This window comes from Clarias gariepinus, chromosome 24, assembly GCF_024256425.1.
Source record: "Clarias gariepinus isolate MV-2021 ecotype Netherlands chromosome 24, CGAR_prim_01v2, whole genome shotgun sequence".
Taxonomy (NCBI): Eukaryota; Metazoa; Chordata; class Actinopteri; order Siluriformes; family Clariidae; genus Clarias; species Clarias gariepinus.
This window is the reverse complement of record NC_071123.1, coordinates 15,471,625-15,490,867: the sequence shown is the minus strand read 5'-3', so window position 1 is coordinate 15,490,867 and position 19,243 is coordinate 15,471,625. Positions and strand designations below refer to the sequence as shown.

At 38.5% G+C, this 19,243-nt stretch overlaps 1 protein-coding gene across 1 annotated transcript in view; it reads left to right on the top strand.

Moving 5' to 3' along the window:
• The window catches only part of ap2b1 (adaptor related protein complex 2 subunit beta 1), a 31,196-nt gene that overhangs the window by 4,381 nt on the left and 7,572 nt on the right, over positions 1-19,243 (top strand). The window contains exons 6-18 of the mRNA XM_053485099.1: positions 321-511; positions 870-1,091; positions 1,713-1,833; positions 3,163-3,258; positions 3,405-3,520; positions 3,629-3,794; positions 3,967-4,065; positions 4,286-4,545; positions 5,692-5,881; positions 11,048-11,089; positions 11,364-11,510; positions 12,650-12,795; positions 12,886-13,015. Of these exons, the coding sequence (XP_053341074.1) occupies positions 321-511; positions 870-1,091; positions 1,713-1,833; positions 3,163-3,258; positions 3,405-3,520; positions 3,629-3,794; positions 3,967-4,065; positions 4,286-4,545; positions 5,692-5,881; positions 11,048-11,089; positions 11,364-11,510; positions 12,650-12,795; positions 12,886-13,015 (1,926 nt within the window). The remainder of the gene's footprint in view (positions 1-320; positions 512-869; positions 1,092-1,712; positions 1,834-3,162; positions 3,259-3,404; positions 3,521-3,628; positions 3,795-3,966; positions 4,066-4,285; positions 4,546-5,691; positions 5,882-11,047; positions 11,090-11,363; positions 11,511-12,649; positions 12,796-12,885; positions 13,016-19,243) is intronic.

The following is a 19,243-nucleotide window of genomic DNA, read 5'->3' as shown; positions in this document are numbered from 1 at the left end:
CCTTGCATACTTGTGGTCCTTCCTTTTTTTCTCCTTTTCTTCATGTCTTCCATCCTTCCCTATTCTTGTTTCTTTCAAGTCTTTCTTCCATAATGTTGCTTCATTGCTTTCTTCCCTCCTTTCTTTCTTCTTGTTCTGTTTTTACTTTTATTTCCCCTCTCTTTTTCTTTAATTTCTTACATTCACACTTATTTTTTATATATATGGGTTGGATGTGGGGGTACAGTCACTGCTTTTCATCACATGTTCAAGGATTGATTAATTTTGAAGAGATACCTTTAAGTCTTTTACATGTTCCCTGTCTGCTCTCCTCTCCACAGGTCGTGGCTAACGCTGTGGCGGCTCTGTCTGAGATCAGCGAGTCTCACCCCAATAGCAACCTGCTGGACCTGAACCCTCAGAACATCAACAAGCTGCTCACAGCCCTGAACGAGTGCACCGAGTGGGGACAGATCTTCATCCTCGACTGCTTGTCCAACTACAACCCCAAAGATGAACGGGAAGCCCAGAGGTAAGAGAACAGATTGAATGGCAAGTTCTAAAAAAGAAAAAAGTTTTAAAAAATTGCTCTCCTAAGTCGTAGCCTGAGAAAGAACCAGAATGATAATTCCCAGTAAATTTTCAAAGATATTTAGGATTGAACCCATCTATCACAGCCTGAACTTGTATTTAGTATTGAAGTTATTGCCATTAGTCATTATTTTTTACTATTCAGGAAAAAGTTTATATTTGGTCATTGGATTGCAAAGCATATCAGTCAAAGCTCTTTAAAAAATGTATTTATACATAAACAAGATTAAGGCAATTGAATGTCAGCTGTCTAGTAATTTAAAGCATTCAACCTTGAATTTCTTTTCCCCATTCTCTAGCATCTGCGAGCGTGTGACCCCGCGCCTCTCGCATGCCAACTCGGCTGTCGTCTTGTCGGCCGTCAAGGTCCTGATGAAGTTCCTGGAGCTTCTGCCTAAGGACTCGGACTATTACAATACGCTCCTGAAGAAGCTCTCTCCTCCTCTAGTCACGCTGCTCTCCGGTGAGCCCGAGGTCCAGTACGTGGCCCTCAGGAACATCAACCTTATTGTGCAGAAGAGGTAAAAGTGACAACATTATTCACCAGTGATTTATGCTCCTGCGTTAAGTCTATGCAGTAGAAATCCCACTGTAAATAAATCCCAGGTATTTATTACAAATACCTCAAAATCTGTTGTTGGATTTGTTTTGGTGATCGTATAAAAGTTAGACACAATATTTACACAATGTTTCCCCGCCTGTGACAAAAAAATGTGGCAAAGTGATACAGGTGATGCCAGTAGGTGGCAGTATTGCTGTACAGTTTACTTTTTTATTGTACGATTTATAATTAAATTAAAGGTATTGTTAATACTATACAGATTACAATCCACATTATTGTTTGAAATGCTTTTCAATTTAGACATTTTTAATGCACAAGAACTTAATAAAAATGATAATTAGAGGTAAAGTTTGTATTATTCTTTTAGGCACCCATTACTTATGTCCTACAGGTCTTTAATTTTGCACTTTACTGGTTCGGGGTTGTCGTGAGCCCCTTTTGACCGACATTGCAAATAATAATGTATTTAAAAATGTTCAGTGACATTTTATTTAAGAGCAGAGAAATTGCAACCCCAGTACTGTGCCAAGCTGCTATTGCTTTGTGTGTGTAAAACAAATTTTTTTTTCGTTTAAACCAGACCTGAGATCCTGAAGCAGGAGATTAAAGTGTTCTTTGTCAAGTACAACGATCCCATCTACGTCAAACTGGAGAAACTGGACATCATGATCCGACTGGCCTCTCAAGCCAACATCGCCCAGGTGTTTGTTACTCTGTCTGTACTTGTGTATTTGCTATTAAACCAGGCCTACAAGGGTAGTGACCGCTTAACCGTTCAACACATTCGTAGTGGCTTACATTTTGACTTGTATTTGCTTTAAGTGTGAGATTTTTCTTGGCACTTTCTGCATTTGCACAAAGCATTCTGTCCATTGCAACACTCAAAAGACAAAGCCTGTAGGGAGCTCGTGTAACAGCTTCACCATCTGAGCCACATGCTGTTCAAGAGCAGCCAGAAAATCCCAGTGTAAGCGCAGGCATGCTCAGACAAGTCAGTGGAGTAAAATCTGAATCACTGTGCAGGGGCACTGTCAACGAACAGTAAATATTTTTCTCCCTGTGGTGATAACCTGCCTCTTGTCTAGCAGGTTGTGTCAGCTACACAGCGCACAAAGCACAGAATTTGTTTTTGGCTGTTTTGTGGATTAACACAATCTGTCGCGATTTGGTTTACACTTCATAAAAATATCACAAATCATAAAAATAGCATTCGAGTAACCTTTCCTGTGTAAATCTTTCATCTCGATCAAGACTGTACAAGAATAGATACATTTTGAGCTTAGTATGAAAATATCTCAATTAGTAAATGCATTTCAGAACAAAACAAAGCCTTTTTTTGTTACATGTTTCTTATGTAACAGCGTGAAATGCTAAAACTCGTAGCCATGACCTGCCAGCCTAAATTAACATTACAATTCCCCCTCAAATATAGTGTCTATAAATAGTTTGATATATATATATATGTGTGTGTATATGTATATATTATATTATTTTATATATTTTATATATTTTATATACATACATACATACATACACATATATAGTTTGATTCCCGGGTGATGCTGTAACCTCTCGCCGCCGGAGGTCTAGAGAGAGCTGATTGGCCGAGCTCGCTCAGAGGGGAGGGATGAGAGGTACTTAGTCCTCCCACAGTAATCACAGCTCTACAGCCAATCAGGGGCGTCTGTAAGCTCACGCAAGCGGATAGAGTCGCTAGCGCAGTGTGTTATGCTGCCCCGAACAGTGCGTGTGTGAGCAGTTCGAAAAGTTGTGTTTGGCTGGCGTCACGTGGTTCAGAGGAAACGTGGTAGTATTTGGCCCTCGACTGAGTGGTAGTAGAAGCCTTAATGTGGGAGCCCCCTAGTGACGGGGAGGAATTGGACACGAAATTAGGGACAAAATCGGGATGGATCTCTTAATTTGCAGTATGTTCCACTCTTGTTTATGTTGATATGGTATTAAAGTAGTCAGTTCCTGGCTAAGTTTGGTCCATGTAAGTGAAATGAAAAGGGTAATATTTTTGCTTCTAGGTATTGGCTGAGCTCAAGGAGTATGCCACCGAGGTGGACGTGGACTTCGTGCGCAAGGCGGTCCGTGCAATTGGACGCTGTGCTATAAAAGTAGAGGTATGTTTAAAACAGGCTTTAGTCCTCCTTACAATCAATACTGGGGGAAAGCATTGTTGATTTAAAAAAAAAAATAATAATAATAATAATTAAAATACTTCAGGATGTTCTGTTACTGGAAAATAATCTCTCTGCTCTCTTTTTAGCAATCAGCTGAGCGCTGTGTCAGCACCCTCCTGGACCTCATTCAGACAAAAGTGAACTATGTCGTGCAGGAGGCCATCGTGGTGATTCGAGACATCTTCCGCAAATACCCCAACAAGTCAGTCTCTCTTATTACACTGTTATGTCTAGTTTCAAATGTTAGATTTCTTTGCTTGAAGTTATGCCTTGATATTGTTGTAACTTTTTTCCCCCTCCACTTGGGTAGGTATGAAAGCATCATCGCCACTCTGTGTGAGAATCTGGACTCTCTGGACGAGCCGGACGCACGTGCCGCAATGATTTGGATTGTGGGCGAATACGCAGAGAGAATCGACAACGCTGACGAACTTCTGGAAAGCTTCCTCGAGGGCTTCCACGATGAAAGCACTCAGGTTCGGCACGTTTTTTGATCAGATTTTGAGTTACATGTCAAACAAATAGTTCAAAGAGCATTAACCACATGTTTATCATGCATTTGAGCCTATTTATTGTGTGGTGTTTCCTTGGCTTTAAATGTGCATGGATTCAGGGGTGTACTGATTTCATACTGACGTTTGCCTGCAGGTTCAGCTCACTCTGCTGACAGCCATAGTGAAGCTGTTCCTGAAGAAACCTTCAGAAACACAGGAGCTGGTGCAGCAAGTTCTCAGCCTGGCGACTCAGGTGACGATTGTTTTTCCACGTAAAGCAATGTATCCGGTTATGTAGTTACCACTTTCTGGCACAGCTTTAAGTGTCTGCTATTTGATTATAAAGGTGTTTACCTCATGTAAGATAACCATCTAACAATTATCAGAAAGTCAGAACCTGTTTTTTTTTCAAGCAGGCGAGTATTTATACTTCAGATGTTAAAACCCACCCTATTCCTGTTATCTTTCCACAGGACTCTGATAACCCTGACCTGCGGGATCGTGGCTACATCTACTGGCGTCTGCTGTCCACTGACCCGGTGACCGCCAAAGAGGTGGTCCTGTCCGAGAAACCGCTAATCTCAGAGGAGACGGACCTGATCGAGCCAACGTTGCTGGACGAGCTCATTTGCCACATTGGCTCACTGGCCTCCGTCTACCACAAGCCACCTAACGCTTTCGTGGAAGGCAGTCACGGCATCCACCGCAAGCATCTGCCAATCCAGCACGGCAGGTAAAAACAAATTGTTTGAAGTGTTACTATAAATATACACTTACTAGCCACTTGTTTAGGTACACCTGTGCACTTTAACACTTATATCTAATCAGCCAATCACATGGCAGCAACGCAGACTTCTAGACATGGTCAAGACGAGTATCAGAATGAGGAAGAAAGGTGATTTAAATGAAATATTTATTCATGTGGCATGGTTGTTGTTGTCAGTATTCCTAAACCACCAATCTACTGGGATTTTTAACCACGCAAACATCTCAAAAGGGTATTAAATAAAAAGGTTTACAGAGAATAGTCTGGGAAAAAAAAAAAAAACTTGAAACAACATATAAGCATCCATCTTGCATTATATACATCAACACTTCAGGCTGCAGCACAGGATAACATACGATGTCACAAAGCTAAAATCATCTCAGACTGGTTACTTAAACATTTAATGAGCTCACCATACTCAAATGGCCTCCACAGTCACCAGATCCCAATCCAATAGATCCACCTTTGCGATGTGCTTGAATTTGAATAGGAGAGAGTCGCATCATGGATGCACAGCCAACAAATCTGCAGTAACTGTGTGGTGCTCTCATATCAACAAAGAACAAAATCTTAAAGAAATGATTTCAGCACTTTGTGGAATTTATGCCACGAAGAAATAAGGCAGTTATGAAGGCAGATTATTCTGGTGTACTTAATGAAGTGGTCTGTAAGTGTTATTTAGGTAGAATTAGAATAAATATCTTACCCCCACAGTGGTGCCAGACTATGTAATTAGTAAAAACAGTTTCAGCAGGACACAGCATGCAAGCTATATTCCCTTTTCATTCTTTATAAAAGTATGAATAAAATTATCTTTTTCACTGTGTGTTCCTGAGAGTTCCATTCTTCCATTTTTCTAACAGCTTAAAAAGTTACGGAACATTCTGTTCATTCAAGCATGACTCGGCTTTAAAAAAAAATCAATCTCTTAAATCATAACCAGTGTACAACAATACAACTCACTGGCTTTTGAGTCAATTAGAAATAAACAAGGGACTTAGATTTGTTTCCGTCTGCCTTTGCAAGGAAAAGGTCACCTTGACTGACAGCAGCATCGTTGTCGTATCAGTCGTCCCGTTCTCACACAGCATTCGGTTTTCTTTTCTCAAACAGCATCGACACCGGTGAGAGCCCGGTCAGTGTGCCGGCTACTGCTATGGATCAGCCACAAGTTATTCCATCTCAAGGTGACCTCCTGGGTGACCTCCTCAATCTGGACCTGGGTCCTCCGGTCAACGTGCCGCAGGTCTCGTCCATGCAGATGGGGGCCGTAGACCTTCTAGGTGGTGGTCTCGACAGCCTGGTAAGCGCTTATTGTTTATATAATTAATATTTAATATAAAGGATTTTGGGCTCACTGTGGCAGGCGTTATTGAGATTGTTAAGATATCGTGTTTGGTGAATGATGAGTTGAATTTTTAGTCATCACAATGTATTGAAATTGACCCACTGCACCTGCGATTTAACATGCAAGAAATTAAAGCAGTTTCCTGTTTATTACTATGATCACATTTTTCTCCCCAGAAGCTTTGCCTGAGCAAAGCTTAATGGAAGTGGACTAAAACGTTTTGTTTACATTTCTCACGTAGCATGTTTGGGTCAAGGACAAAGCAGGCCACATTTCACTAACATTTTTAAAATTTATTTTATAACAGAATCCCATGCCATGTTTTATTCATTGATTAGCTGAACAATTTTACACATTTTATCGAGCATGTCAATGTCTAACTTGACATGCTGGCATTGGCAAAAAAAAAAGGCTTATTGATCTACTGGGAAGAAAAAACAAAACAAAAAAAGCAGATCAGCTTCCACATAAAACCATGATTGTCTCCTCTCAATCAGTATTCGAGAGGAGCTATCACTGAAATATATATTGGCTCAGACACCACACTCAGAATGATATGGGGTGGAAACGTTGAGCTCCATGACAGTAGACTGAGCATCACAATCATGGATAATCAAGTCAGACCTGGCTACCATCATCTCAAGCCTTGGATTCACCTTGAACGACATTTTATATTCGACCTTTTTGAAAGCTGAAGAATGTGAGAGATATCCGAGGCTCCTTAAAAGGCAAACGTGTCATATCCTTTGCTCAGGCAAAGCTGCTGTTTCTATCCTATTGCCTTAAAAGCTTGCTCTCTCATTAACAGTTCATAAGAAAAGGATAAAGGTCTTTGACTTTTCAGCAGCTCAGAGGAAACCATTAGAGCGAGTTATGGAATCGGGCCAGTTTTAATGAAAGACGTGGTCTGAAAGGCATAATAATGACTAGGCTGCTGCTTGGAAGGTTAAAAGGAATGTTTTTTTTTTTTGTTTTTTTTTGCAAAAGTTAATGTCTTTGAGAAGTTCACTTTTATATGTAGTTATTCCACTTTGAGATTTTTACCCTGTCTGATGGAATTGGAGATTGATGTAAATTTTAGTTGAATAGCTAGCACAGGGAGTCAAACAATATTTTGCGACTTTTTTTTTCCAGCCAGTCTTGCGTTGTGCAACTTCTAAAAGCTCCTGGAGGCTCAGTATAACAAACCGTCTGTTGTGATTAGCAGTCTATTCAGGCGCATCGCCCATGAGAGAGACCTTTCTCTAGCATGCTAATGCAAGACTCGCACTTGATACGTTGATAGATTTTATTTCTTGCTAATAAATTCGAGTCATTCTCAGTTCACCGTGTCAGAAAGTGTGGTGCACTGCTAGTCTAGTCATGTAAGATAGTGGAAAGGGGGTGGGGCTTCCACGTGGAGTCAGGACGTTCAAAACAATCGTGCAGATCATTCCAGATTTATGTGAAGTTTGCTCATCTGCTGTTTACTTAGCATGGAATAGTTGTGGAAATTATGGTGACCCTTGCAAAATGGCATACAGATTAGCTAGTCGCTGGGTATCAAGGCAGTGTAATGTATCATTTACAAGAAGTTATTATATTACACAAACCATACACAAACCATACACCTAATTTGAGACAGGTTTTTATGGTTTCAGGTTAGAGGAATCAGAGCGGTTGGTTAATGTAGTAGGGGAACAATTACTAGTTGAATTTGTAGTAAAAATACATTCAGACCCAGAGCAGGTTTTGTACTTTCTGTCAAGTATACATAAAACACAAGCTTTTTCATAGTGCTGACGTGTTGTCACACGGATTTCTGCACAGCTCAGTTGCAAATCATATGAGTGGAAGGTTTTTTCTTAAATACAGCCAGTCAAATGAAGTTCGATAAAGGACAAGGACAAAGAAAGGCTACATTGATTTACCGAGCAAGTGTATTGACACAGCGAGGTGTTTGTGTGGCACTATGTTCATTTATCTCCGGTAAAAATGCTTTATCTTGTTTAGATTGTAGCTTGCTGTAATTTAAATTCTTTTTTGGTTCAGTTTTCAAAACTCTGTTTGAATTTAAAAGGAAAAACTTCAGGTTGCAGGGCTCAGCAAGCGTTTAAGTAATGCAGCCAACATAATCCTCTATATTAAAATTCCATTCTTTTCCTGTAAAAGATCGATATTACAAATATTTCTTTTATTGCGTTGCCACGGGTTAGTGACGTCATCCTCGCGCCTTTGAGTCATGGTTGTGGCTAAAAAGGATGTATAGCTCCGACCGGAAACTAACAATGAAATGAATTGTTATACCTATTGGATCATTTTTCACGTCTAAAACTAATCCTATCTGTAATGCAAAAACCTTTATTGTTGTATAGTGTTGTATATTCCTTCTAGCCTTATCTGTATTAAACCCATAATCAAAATCAAATTACAATTATTTAAAAGAATATAGTACCACAAGCTGTTCATAAAAAAATGTAATGTAATTTTAATATTTTTGGAATACTATTAACTTTGTATTGGTTAAACAAGACCAAAAAAAGTTACAGAATTAGTCATTTAGAATGTTTTGAACTGACTTTAGTTTTTATGCAATTTTAGTAAAACTACAGAAAAACAACTAACATTCTTGTTTATGCTGTTTTATATTGCTCTTTATAATGTCACTTTAATCAACTAAAATAAGCACTTTTGCACTATTCTTATTGCACTGTTCCGTTTTTCACCATATCAGTCTTCTGTGTTGTAAACTGAAAAAAAAAAAAAATTTATATTGACTAACCACACCAAGCCTTACCGCCACCATGTTCTTCCACGCTGAAATAAAGATACTTACATATAAATAGAATTACCACTGATTGGCCAACCCAGAAGCTCCGTTCACCAATGAGAAAGCTTTCGACATGCCCCCTACCTTTCGACACATTGATTGGCCAACGCAGAAGCCCCATTCACCAATGAGAAACCTTTCGGCACGCCCCTACCTTTCGGCACGCTGATTGATCGACGCAAAAGCTCCATTCACCCACCAGTTACTTTCGACATGCCCTCTACCCTTCGGCACGCCCGACCTTTCGGCACGCCTATTGCTCCAGCCTGCATCCCTACTTGCACTAGTGGGGAATACAGACATGACAGGTGGGGCGCAATGAACTGGGGGGAATTAGTGGAAAATAATAGGAAAGTACCTATTCTAATTCATGCTTTTCTTCATTGACAATAAAAATCGGACACTCGAAACTAAACAATCACACGCAAAGAAATGGATCATTAATACAAGTAAATTAAAATATCAGAGAAAAAGTGGAACCATAGTGCAACAATATCGGCTTAACGTCGGCATGTTAATTGCAGAGGAACAATATATAAGGTAACCTTTGTCATTATATATGTAATTTCATTTATTCCAATGTGTATGCTGATGTTTCTGTATTTTTGTTAAAAAATAATATTTTATCAGGCAGTACCAGTCTGGCATTTCTAGTTTCCAGTGTGGCAACAAAGTTGCTTTTTGATCCTTCAGGCGCTGAACAGAAGGGAAGATCAATATTGTTCTACGCATTCTGCGATGATCCCTAAAGCATTCGTTGCGCCGTAGAGAAAAATGGTGTTTATGCTTTTAAACATGTATAATTTAAGGCAGATGTAGCTTAAAGACAATGTAGAGAGGAAATATATGTGGGTATCTTATTTGTGGGTTTATTTACGCAGCTATTGAATTCGGAGATGCGAATATTAAACTAACTTTACCGCGGACACAAACCGGGTCAGTAGCGTACTGTATGTAGTGAACATAATAATGTCAATCAATACATTTGTTACATGGACCACAAAAAAGCAGGTGATTCAGCACCATCAGCCTAATCAACCAAAAAGCCAGCCGAAAAGACAATATGATGAAACTTATGTTGCGCTTGGATTTATGGTGGGGATTGTGGGGCAGAGAAGAGACCTGTGTGTGTTTTTGTGTCTTAAACCGCTGGCAGCAGACAGCACGAGACCCAACAAAGTAGGAAGACACTTAGAGACAACACACCCCAGTCACGTTAATAAGCCACTCGACTTCTTTGAAAGTAACTCTAGATAAGTGACTAAGTAAGCCTGTTATAACAATTGCACATGTATTTTATCTGTTTTGAATTTGGTTTTATTTGATCTAATTGGTTTGGAAATTGATATTTCAATAAATAGTAAACTTGGCCGATTTTGTTATCATTTTGTTGACAAGTGGGGCTTAAAAATTCGCCCACCCCCTTAAGTGGGGAATGACAAATATTTGAGAACCACTGCGTTACAGCAATACATTACATTGAAATACATCACGGGTAAATGGTAGCGAAAGCTGCTGGAAGCCACTTGGAGCCATTTTAATTACATGCTCATTGGCTGTGATTGCTGTGATTAATTACTAGAAATAATAGGAATATTTGATGTATTATTCCAAAATGATTTCCTTGACTAACCTATAATCATAGACATACAGTGCAGGAAGACATTTATGCAGTTGGGCATTTGTGCTTCCTAGCGTGTTTAAAAAAAAAAAAAAAAGCATGCTATTAGCACTGGTTATAGACTTGATTACTCCTAATCAGCATAGAAATAAAGATAACTGTAGGAAAATAATGATGTCTGTTTATATATTCCCAGTAATGAGAAAGTTTACATATACGAGATGCTCTGCCACAACAAACCTTTTTTGGCGCACACATCACACTAATGAGTGCCCTTTGCTTTCTACCTGAATCTTCTAACCTCGGCTTCCGTTCTGTGATGAAGCCTGAAATGTGAATTTGATTTACTGCATCACAGTGGAAACCTCCTGGACCAACTTGTCTAAGCATTATGGAGATTGGCAGTCATAATATAGAGTTATCACGTTGAAGACATTGAGAATTTCTCCAGGTTTTTTGCTAAAGTTGGAGCTTTTCAGTGGGTGATATCGCTTATATGTTTGGAAAGAGTTGGCTGAAAGATTGGCCTGTTTAAGGGAGCTACAAATCCCAACAGAAGTTCAGAGCTATATAAACTAATGAATACATTGCAAAATAAGAAAAAGAGCATGACTCCAGTTATTTTTGGTTTCTGATCTGCTGACTGTGAAAGAAAAAAAAATCTTCTTTATTTATATATATTTTTTTACAGCTTGGAGGAGACCTTGGAGGAGGTGTTGGAGGCAGTCCTGCAGTAAGTGTTCAACGTTAACATATTAAATATATTAAAACAAAACAAATAAGTTGACTTTTAACTTGCCGTGATGTCAGTGGATTGATGGAAACAAAATTGAAGGAATCTTGTAAGGTCTTTGCTCCCCTTGATGTAATTGTATCGGGCAGTCATTTTTCTGTAACTTACTTGTACTTTAATAAATAATTAAAATAAAATAAAAAGTAATTTAAAGTAAAATATATTGACTGTTTTTTTTTTTTTTTTTTTTTTTTATGTTTTTTCTTCTTCTCAGGTTGGCCAGAACTTCATTCCATCCTCAGTGCCCAACACGTTTGCTCCGTCTCCTACCCCAGCACCCATCAGCAGCGGCCTAAATGACCTGTTTGAGCTTTCCACAAGCATGGCCATCAGTACTGGGGGTTATGTTGCACCTAAAGCCGTAAGTCGCACTTTTTTCTTCACCCTTATAGGCCTTTTTTTTCTAAGCAACCCTCAGCCTGGTTTCATTTCAATTTTCAAAGTGTGTACAAGGAGGGTTTTGTTCTGTGATTATGGTTGTGACCAGCATAAGAAACTGTTTATTATTTGAACCAGTTTGCAGATGAAAGAGGAAAGCACTCCACTTTTTAATCTTCTCTCCCTTAAGGACTGTATGTGCATAAATCCACTGTAAATAAGGAATCAAAAAATAAAAAAATAATCTGGGCATACTTGAATATTGAAAATAATAAATGATGGATTTGTTTTGGTATGACTACTATAACATTAAAGTTATTATTACCGAAAGTGTTTTGTGCTTTATACATAAAAAAAATCCATTTACTTTTTCTTTTAGATTTTATATAGTGCCATCCATGCTCATTTCTTTAAATGAGTTCCTGCTATAGAAACAGCATGTTTAAATATGTCCATCCATATTATCATTCAGCAGTTGCAGTAATATTCCTAATGCAGTGAAACAGTGCTGTCCTATAATACTCATCCACATGTAGGTCACGTGTAATAGGGAGTCTAAGAGATTACGCTTAATTTATTCTAAATTCTGCTGCCATTCTTAGAGACTCCTGATATACCAAAGGAGCACGGCCGGCTAGGGAATACCACAAACAGCACCATTAATAATAAGAAAACTCCCCGAGCGAAAAACCTAATGGAAAGTCTGAACTGGGTTAGGACAGGAAGGAAAATGCAGGTCTGACACCCAGCGAGTGCCAGCTTCAGCTTCATTTTCAGAACTGTCCCTTTAGCCATATCGTGCTCTTGTACACCAGACCTGCTGTTTGTGTCTTATCAGCGCTATGAGCTTGTAGAAGCTTCAGGGAATACGCTGAGGTACGCAAAGCAATATGATGCTCCTAAAAGAAATTCCCACTGCTCAGTTTGTGATTTGAGAGAGTGTTGAGCGAGGTAGAAACAGTTTATCGTTGGCTTTAAGCTTGATTCTGGTTCTTCTTAAGGCTAACTTTCTTTACATTTTTTTAATACAAATAGTCGTGTGCATAAGGCTAAAATAAAAAAACATGGAGTGTTTGCGTGGTGGAGAGTGGCGTACCTTAACGAAGCACTTCTCTTTTTCAGGTGTGGCTGCCAGCAGTCAAGGCAAAAGGATTAGAAATTTCTGGAACGTTCTCCCGCCGTCAGGGTCACATGTACATGGATATGACTTTCAACAACAAAGCCCTGCAGCACATGACTGATTTCGCCATCCAATTTAACAAGAACAGGTGCCTTTTTCTCTTTAAAAATGTTTTCCTTGTTCTTTTTTTTTTTTATTCCTTTCCTTCACATTTTTTTAACATTTGTCTCCTGTGTAGTTTCGGAGTGATTCCTACCACACCTTTACCCATTCACACGCCTCTAATGCCGAACCAAAACATTGACATCTCCCTTCCTCTCAACACCATCGGACCCGTTATGAAGATGGACCCTCTCAACAACCTCCAGGTGGGAAAGCCAGACTGTCAGCGTTAACTTTTTTTTTGGTGTTCTTCCTTAAATAAGTACCTAAGCCTATCCAAATTATTCAAGCTCATTTTTCTCACAATGAAACCAGATTATGTAATTCCATGCACCTGTCATCGAGATTCATTAGTTCGATTAGGAATTCCCCTTCGTTATAATGAATGCTGTTTAAAAGCGCAACGGTAGTGAGCTCTTGCTGGAGGCGACAGCTCTCGTGAGCTAATCTGTCAGCCTGAGAGAGAGAGAGAGAGAGAGAGAGAAAGGGGGAGAAAGCGCCACATTCACTGTTCTCACTCCGAGCCCAACTAGAGAAAGTGAGATTCTCACCGCCTCCCCTCTGGGTTTGGACAGTCTCCCGCATTTAGCCCCTCACCAGCAGCCAGCAGCAAAAGGAATATGTGATGTGGTGAAACCCAGCTGAGAGGGCTGAGCAAAGCGTCCTCCAACTGTACCCTCCACACCATAACGATCTATAAAATTTCTTCCAGCAGCTAACTCCCCCGGTGAGACTGATGTGTTCGTGTTCATCAGCTTTCCACTGGTTAGTTCTCATCTTACTGGGTCTTTTTTTCCCCCTTGTCATGTAGTTTCACACTACCCATATTTCTCTTTTTTTTTTTTTTTTCCTCGCTGTTGGTTGATGATTGATTTTCTTTCTCCTTCTCGAATCTGAGGCATAAACGACAGTTGCACCTGTTCATTCAGCAGCCAGTAAAGCTCCAGCAGAGATTGTTTATTAGACGGTTGTTTGGAAATGCAAGTCTGTGTGAAAAAAACTCCCCACTGTTCAGGGAGAAGCCTTCCAAGACAGAGGCTGCTGGTGTCCTTTATTACAGAACAAAAACTCTAGCAGCTTCATTATTGTTTGGTCTTTCACACCACACTGCCGTTGAAGTCTCGAATCTAAAGGTGTTGATTCAATTTCTATGGCAGTACTTTCACAATATAAGATTGTGTTGACTGCTTTTTCTTCCTGATGTTGAAGCTGAAGAAGAGTTTTTTAGCACTGACCACACTCAGACAGCTATAGCTCTTTTGAAGTTTAAAATGTTTAAAAAAAATATATTAAAAAATTTCTATTATTGGATATGAAGAGTTAGAAACTAAGGGATGGCACTGTATGTGATGTCCCCGCATATGCCCACCATTGTCCCGCCCACTTCTGGATTGTAAAAGGGAAATTTCTTCATCCACATTCAAAACCAGTACAAGCACTTTCAGCAAAAAACAAACAAAAAAACGTCATCATAAGCAAAACCTTTGCATTTATAATTCCTTCTAAGTCGTTCAGGATTGCCTCTAAACTCTCCATGATGTATTAACTAGCTTCTAAAACAAGGCTGAATCTCAAATCCCTCTTTAACCCATGATCAAGGGCACTACTTGGAGTGTGGAAAAAGGGATACTACATCCTAGCTTTTCAGTTTACGCTATTTTAGAGTGAACATCAGACCCAGTTATTACTTGGCTTTTAATTAAAAAGCTTTAGATGTCAGTAGTGAATATCTAGAGGAAAAAAAAAGTTATGCATCATGATTCTTTTCTGTGGCAACACATGTATCACCGCACTGACTCCAAAATATAACATTTAAATTTGTATACTATATGTTTGCATTTGAGGTGGTAAAGCATCACAGTTCTTCTAGAATCCAACAGGTGGTGCGCTCTAAACTATTCCACACATTGGCATATCAGTCAGCGGTGCCTCGGCATACTAATTTACTGTAATCTGTTCCGGAGACGAGTTTTTAAGTCAAAATTTCGTATTGTGAAACGCGTTGTCCCATAGGATATAATGTAAATGCAGTTAATCCATTCCAGCCACTCAAAAATGTTTGTTTTTTTCCCCCCATTTCCAACACTATAATTTTTTTGCATATAAAAACAATTAAAACATTTAGAAAAGACATGTAAATGGAGGACAATATGAAATAAATAGACATTAAACCTCATTTAACCTTCATTTATGATTCCTCTTGAATCATATATACAGGTCATCAAAACAAAACCAAAAAGAAAATGGCTTCATTTTCTCTCTGCTGCGCTCCTCGATAACTTTTGGCTCGGTCTGCAGAAAACTGCTTTGCATGCTGAGACAAATTTCTTGCAAGATGTTAGTTCTTAGGTTCAAAATTTAGTAGGTTGTGTGTTTAAATTATATGCTTAGCTTTAGAATTGTCAAAAAATGTAATTGCATACAGAATCAGGTTATTTATAAAATTGAGATACCTACAGAATCATAAATACAAATCAAATCGACAACTAGGTATCATGATAAGTAGGGCTGTGCAAAAATATCGATACATCAAACTATCGCGATAATTTTTTTTACGATAGTGTATCGATAGTCAAACCTCAAGTATCGATACAAGTTGTGCCAAAAAAACTCCTCCTCCGCTCCAATAGATGTCGCTAACTCGCTATCAACAAAACACTAAGCAGTACGGTATCAGAACAAGTAAGTAAGCAAGACATGAGTGAGCATGGCGTAAAATATAAACACGCCTCCAGCTTTTAGGGCTGACGTGTGGCTGCACTTCGGTTTCAATACGATACCAGGGAGTACACATACTAGTACAAACTATTGCAATATATCACAATATGTATTGTATCGCAATTAGGGATGCACCGAAATGAAAATTCTGGGCCGAAAACGAAACCGAAATTTTTGGATGCACTTGGCCGAAAACCGATACCGAAACCGAAAATGGCTTCATTAAAAAACATGTTTAAAATATTTTCTTTTTGTTTGTATTAAAAAAACTACAAATTAATTAAGCAATCAAACTTTTATTGATAATAAATAACAGTAATAAGGCTGTTTAACAATAACAAAACTTGCTTCCAAGTGCTTCCAAACCGCCGACACACTCCGTGTTTGATGCGTAATGACAGCGCGAACGAGACGGGAGGATGGGAGAGGTGTGGCGACACTTTCGGCTTTTATTTTCGGCGCTTTCTTACATTTCGGCCGAAACCGATAATGCTATTTCGGCCGAAAATTTTCGGCGGCCGAAATTTCGGTGCATCCCTAATCGCAATATATCGTGATTTATCGTATCGTGACCCGTGTATCGTGATACGTATCGTATCGTGAGGCCCTTGCCAATACACAGCCCTAATGATAAGGTATTGTCTGGTCCCTGATGATTCCCATCCCTCTAATTAACATTGCCTGAACATCATTTTATGAAGCATAAAGAACAGCATGTTCCATAGCATCACATATTTTTACACTTCTGATTTAATCACATTATGATGACAACTTGACATCCTTATTACCACCTTTATCCATTTTCACATACTTGTTTCTCATTTGAAAAAGTTGTGAAGTTCATAACAACATACTGTATATGAAAATAATCAGCAGAACATAAGCTTTCAACTGCTAGATTATTTTTTTTACTTTTATCTGTGTGACAAAGCTTTGGATAGTCCAGTAGGTAATTTATGTAATCTTATTATTTTTTTTTGGCCCCCTGAATATAATTATCAACAAAAAATACATAGTAGCGTGATCTCCGTTAACATTCAGTGTTGTGCAGTACGCTGTTGTGACAGACTGTCTGTGAAAGGTCAGTATTCTGCTTGATTCACTTCTGCTATGGCATGCTTTCATTTCAAGTTTGTAATCTCTTTTTACTTTTCCTCACAGCGAGTGCACTCTTAAACAAAGCAACAGGGCGCTGAAAATGATAAAAGCATTAGATGTTTCTGACTCCACATTCCCTTTTATGACAACAAAAGAGAAACAAATGACTCAGTCGGGTATCATAATACAGGCTCTGACTTTATCTTTAAAAGATTGCTTAAACAATGGTGCGTCTCCCCCCCCAACTAGAATGAGTATTATATTTTAAAACAAAGTTTGTCCTTCTCGGATTGAATCGGATTGGGACCCAGTGTTTAATCAGAAACCCGTATCACAGGTAAAGAAAGAGCCTTGTAAAAGTCATACTGCTTATTAAAATTATTTCAGCTTTCTTCTTTTCAGTGCTATAAAAATATTCCTAATAAGAGGATTTTTAAATCTGCGTGTAACACCGCTATTAAAATGCTGCAAGACATCTATAAGGACTTTGTGTTCCAGCATATAAAGCTCACTGGGGCTTTTTAGGTACTTCTAAGGTATCATCAGCACTTTTGAGGAAAGTTAGCTGAAGCTGGCATGCATTTAAAAATCTGAGTACTGATTTTAGTGTTTTCAGTGAAGCTACACTGCCGAACACGCACACATAGTGCAATGATCGGCATCACAGGGTAATCATTACCCTGACTGGTTACAAGCCAGTTTGTTTTTTGTTTTATTTCCCTATTTACCCACTTTTTTCCTCCTTTTTTCTGAATAGATCATTTTATTGACAGCTATGAGGCTAAGAGAGAAAATATTACTGCCATAAATATCTCTCATCACACCTTTAAATAAAAAGTGTGCGGAATGACCAATAAAAGAAGCAATATTCCTGCTGTTGTGAGCTATTTCCATTTGGTTGAGATATCCTCTTTAAGCAAAACCTCTATCACTAACCAGTCAGCCAATCATATGGAAGTGCATAAAATCTAGGTGAAGAGCTTCAGTTAACCAAAACATCACGCGTAAGTTTTTTTGTTTTTTTCCCCCTCCCGTCCCCATCCAAGTGTCATGATTGATTGTGACACAGGCTCATTGGAGCATTTAGAGTAATTAAATTTTCTAACTAATCGGTTCAGCCTGACATAAAAACTAGCATAACTCCAAATAAACACTCTGTAGAACCGTGGTGAGCAGAAGAGCATCTCATGCCAGACAGTATTCTACTCCTGTTGGCCAAGAACAGCAATCTGATAGCACAGGAAAGAAAGAAGAGCTTGTGTTTGTCCTGTCTTGATGATGTGGGAGAAATAAAGATATAACGGTACAGTGAGTTAAGACCAGAAAAAAAGTTCCTCTACATTTGTCCCATCTTTTTAGTGTAGGACAAATGTGGAGGTACAAAAGAGTTTCTCTAAGAAATTCTTATAGTTGACAGCTAGGTCAGTGGAAAAGAGAAGGTGCTCTTGTGGGTTTGACATCTGTCACACACATCTTATATTTAGGTGGCAGGGTGAGATTTAGGGTTTTAAAGGTGTGGGTGCAAGAACATCAACAGACATTGGCTCTAAGCCTGCTCTTGTGTAGAAAGAGGAAGGAAAGGAGCATGTGTTAAATTTCTTAAAAGAATAAGACTGTTTGTTTTATTGGCTTGTTGCACGGTTAAAAAAAATTGAAAGATGTCCTAATAATCAGAATTGCAACAATTAAATATTTACATTAAAAAAAAAAAATGTAGAAAATGTCTAAATTCACTTTGACAGGTGCTCATTTGATTGTGTTTTTGCACTCATGACCTGTGGATCGCTATCCTTAAGCATATTCACAAATATATGTAAATATAATCACATATTATTCTATGGTTCAGAATAAGGTCCTTACAGTGGCACAGATTTTCAGTGAGTCATGTTGAACGATCTGATCAGCTCCTCAGTTTTATTGATGTCTGTGTTGCTCTTCCCAGCACTTTCGCACATAACTTTTAAATAAGAACGTGGCAATATGACCAAAACTAAATGATAGCATAGTGTTTCCCACAGGTTCGAAATATATCTGCGGTGGTAGCCAGAGAAACGGGCCGGCATTACCTGTCAAAACAAAAGTCGTCTACTACGTACAACAAACAACAAATACATATGACCAACACAATATTTTTTATTTATTTGATATTTCTATTAATTTCACATTTCAGAGATCAAACCTACTAAACCTCATCTCCATCCATCCTTATGTGAAGAGTAAGATAAAGTTAAAATAATTAAGAACTAAATACTCTGGTGTATAAAGATGGCACTTTTTAAAAGAGCACGTAACCCTTAAAAAACAGAGCATTTTAGCCATTTCTGCATTACTATGTTTTAATGAACATATATAGGGCGTAGAATTGTGCAATATAGAGTGACACTAATATACACTGACATATGATGAACTGAATTATATTTCATTTAACTAAATATACAAACATGACAGGCAATTTATTAATTCTTAATTTATTAAATATGATATTTTTTGCTTAATTACATAGGCAAAGAAAAAGTGCAGATTCATAAGATGTTCTATGGTGCAGATTCATGTGCTTTATGCTTGTTTTAAGTTGTTTGTTAGACAAAAAAAAAAGTGCTTTTTTATGTGTTTCACAT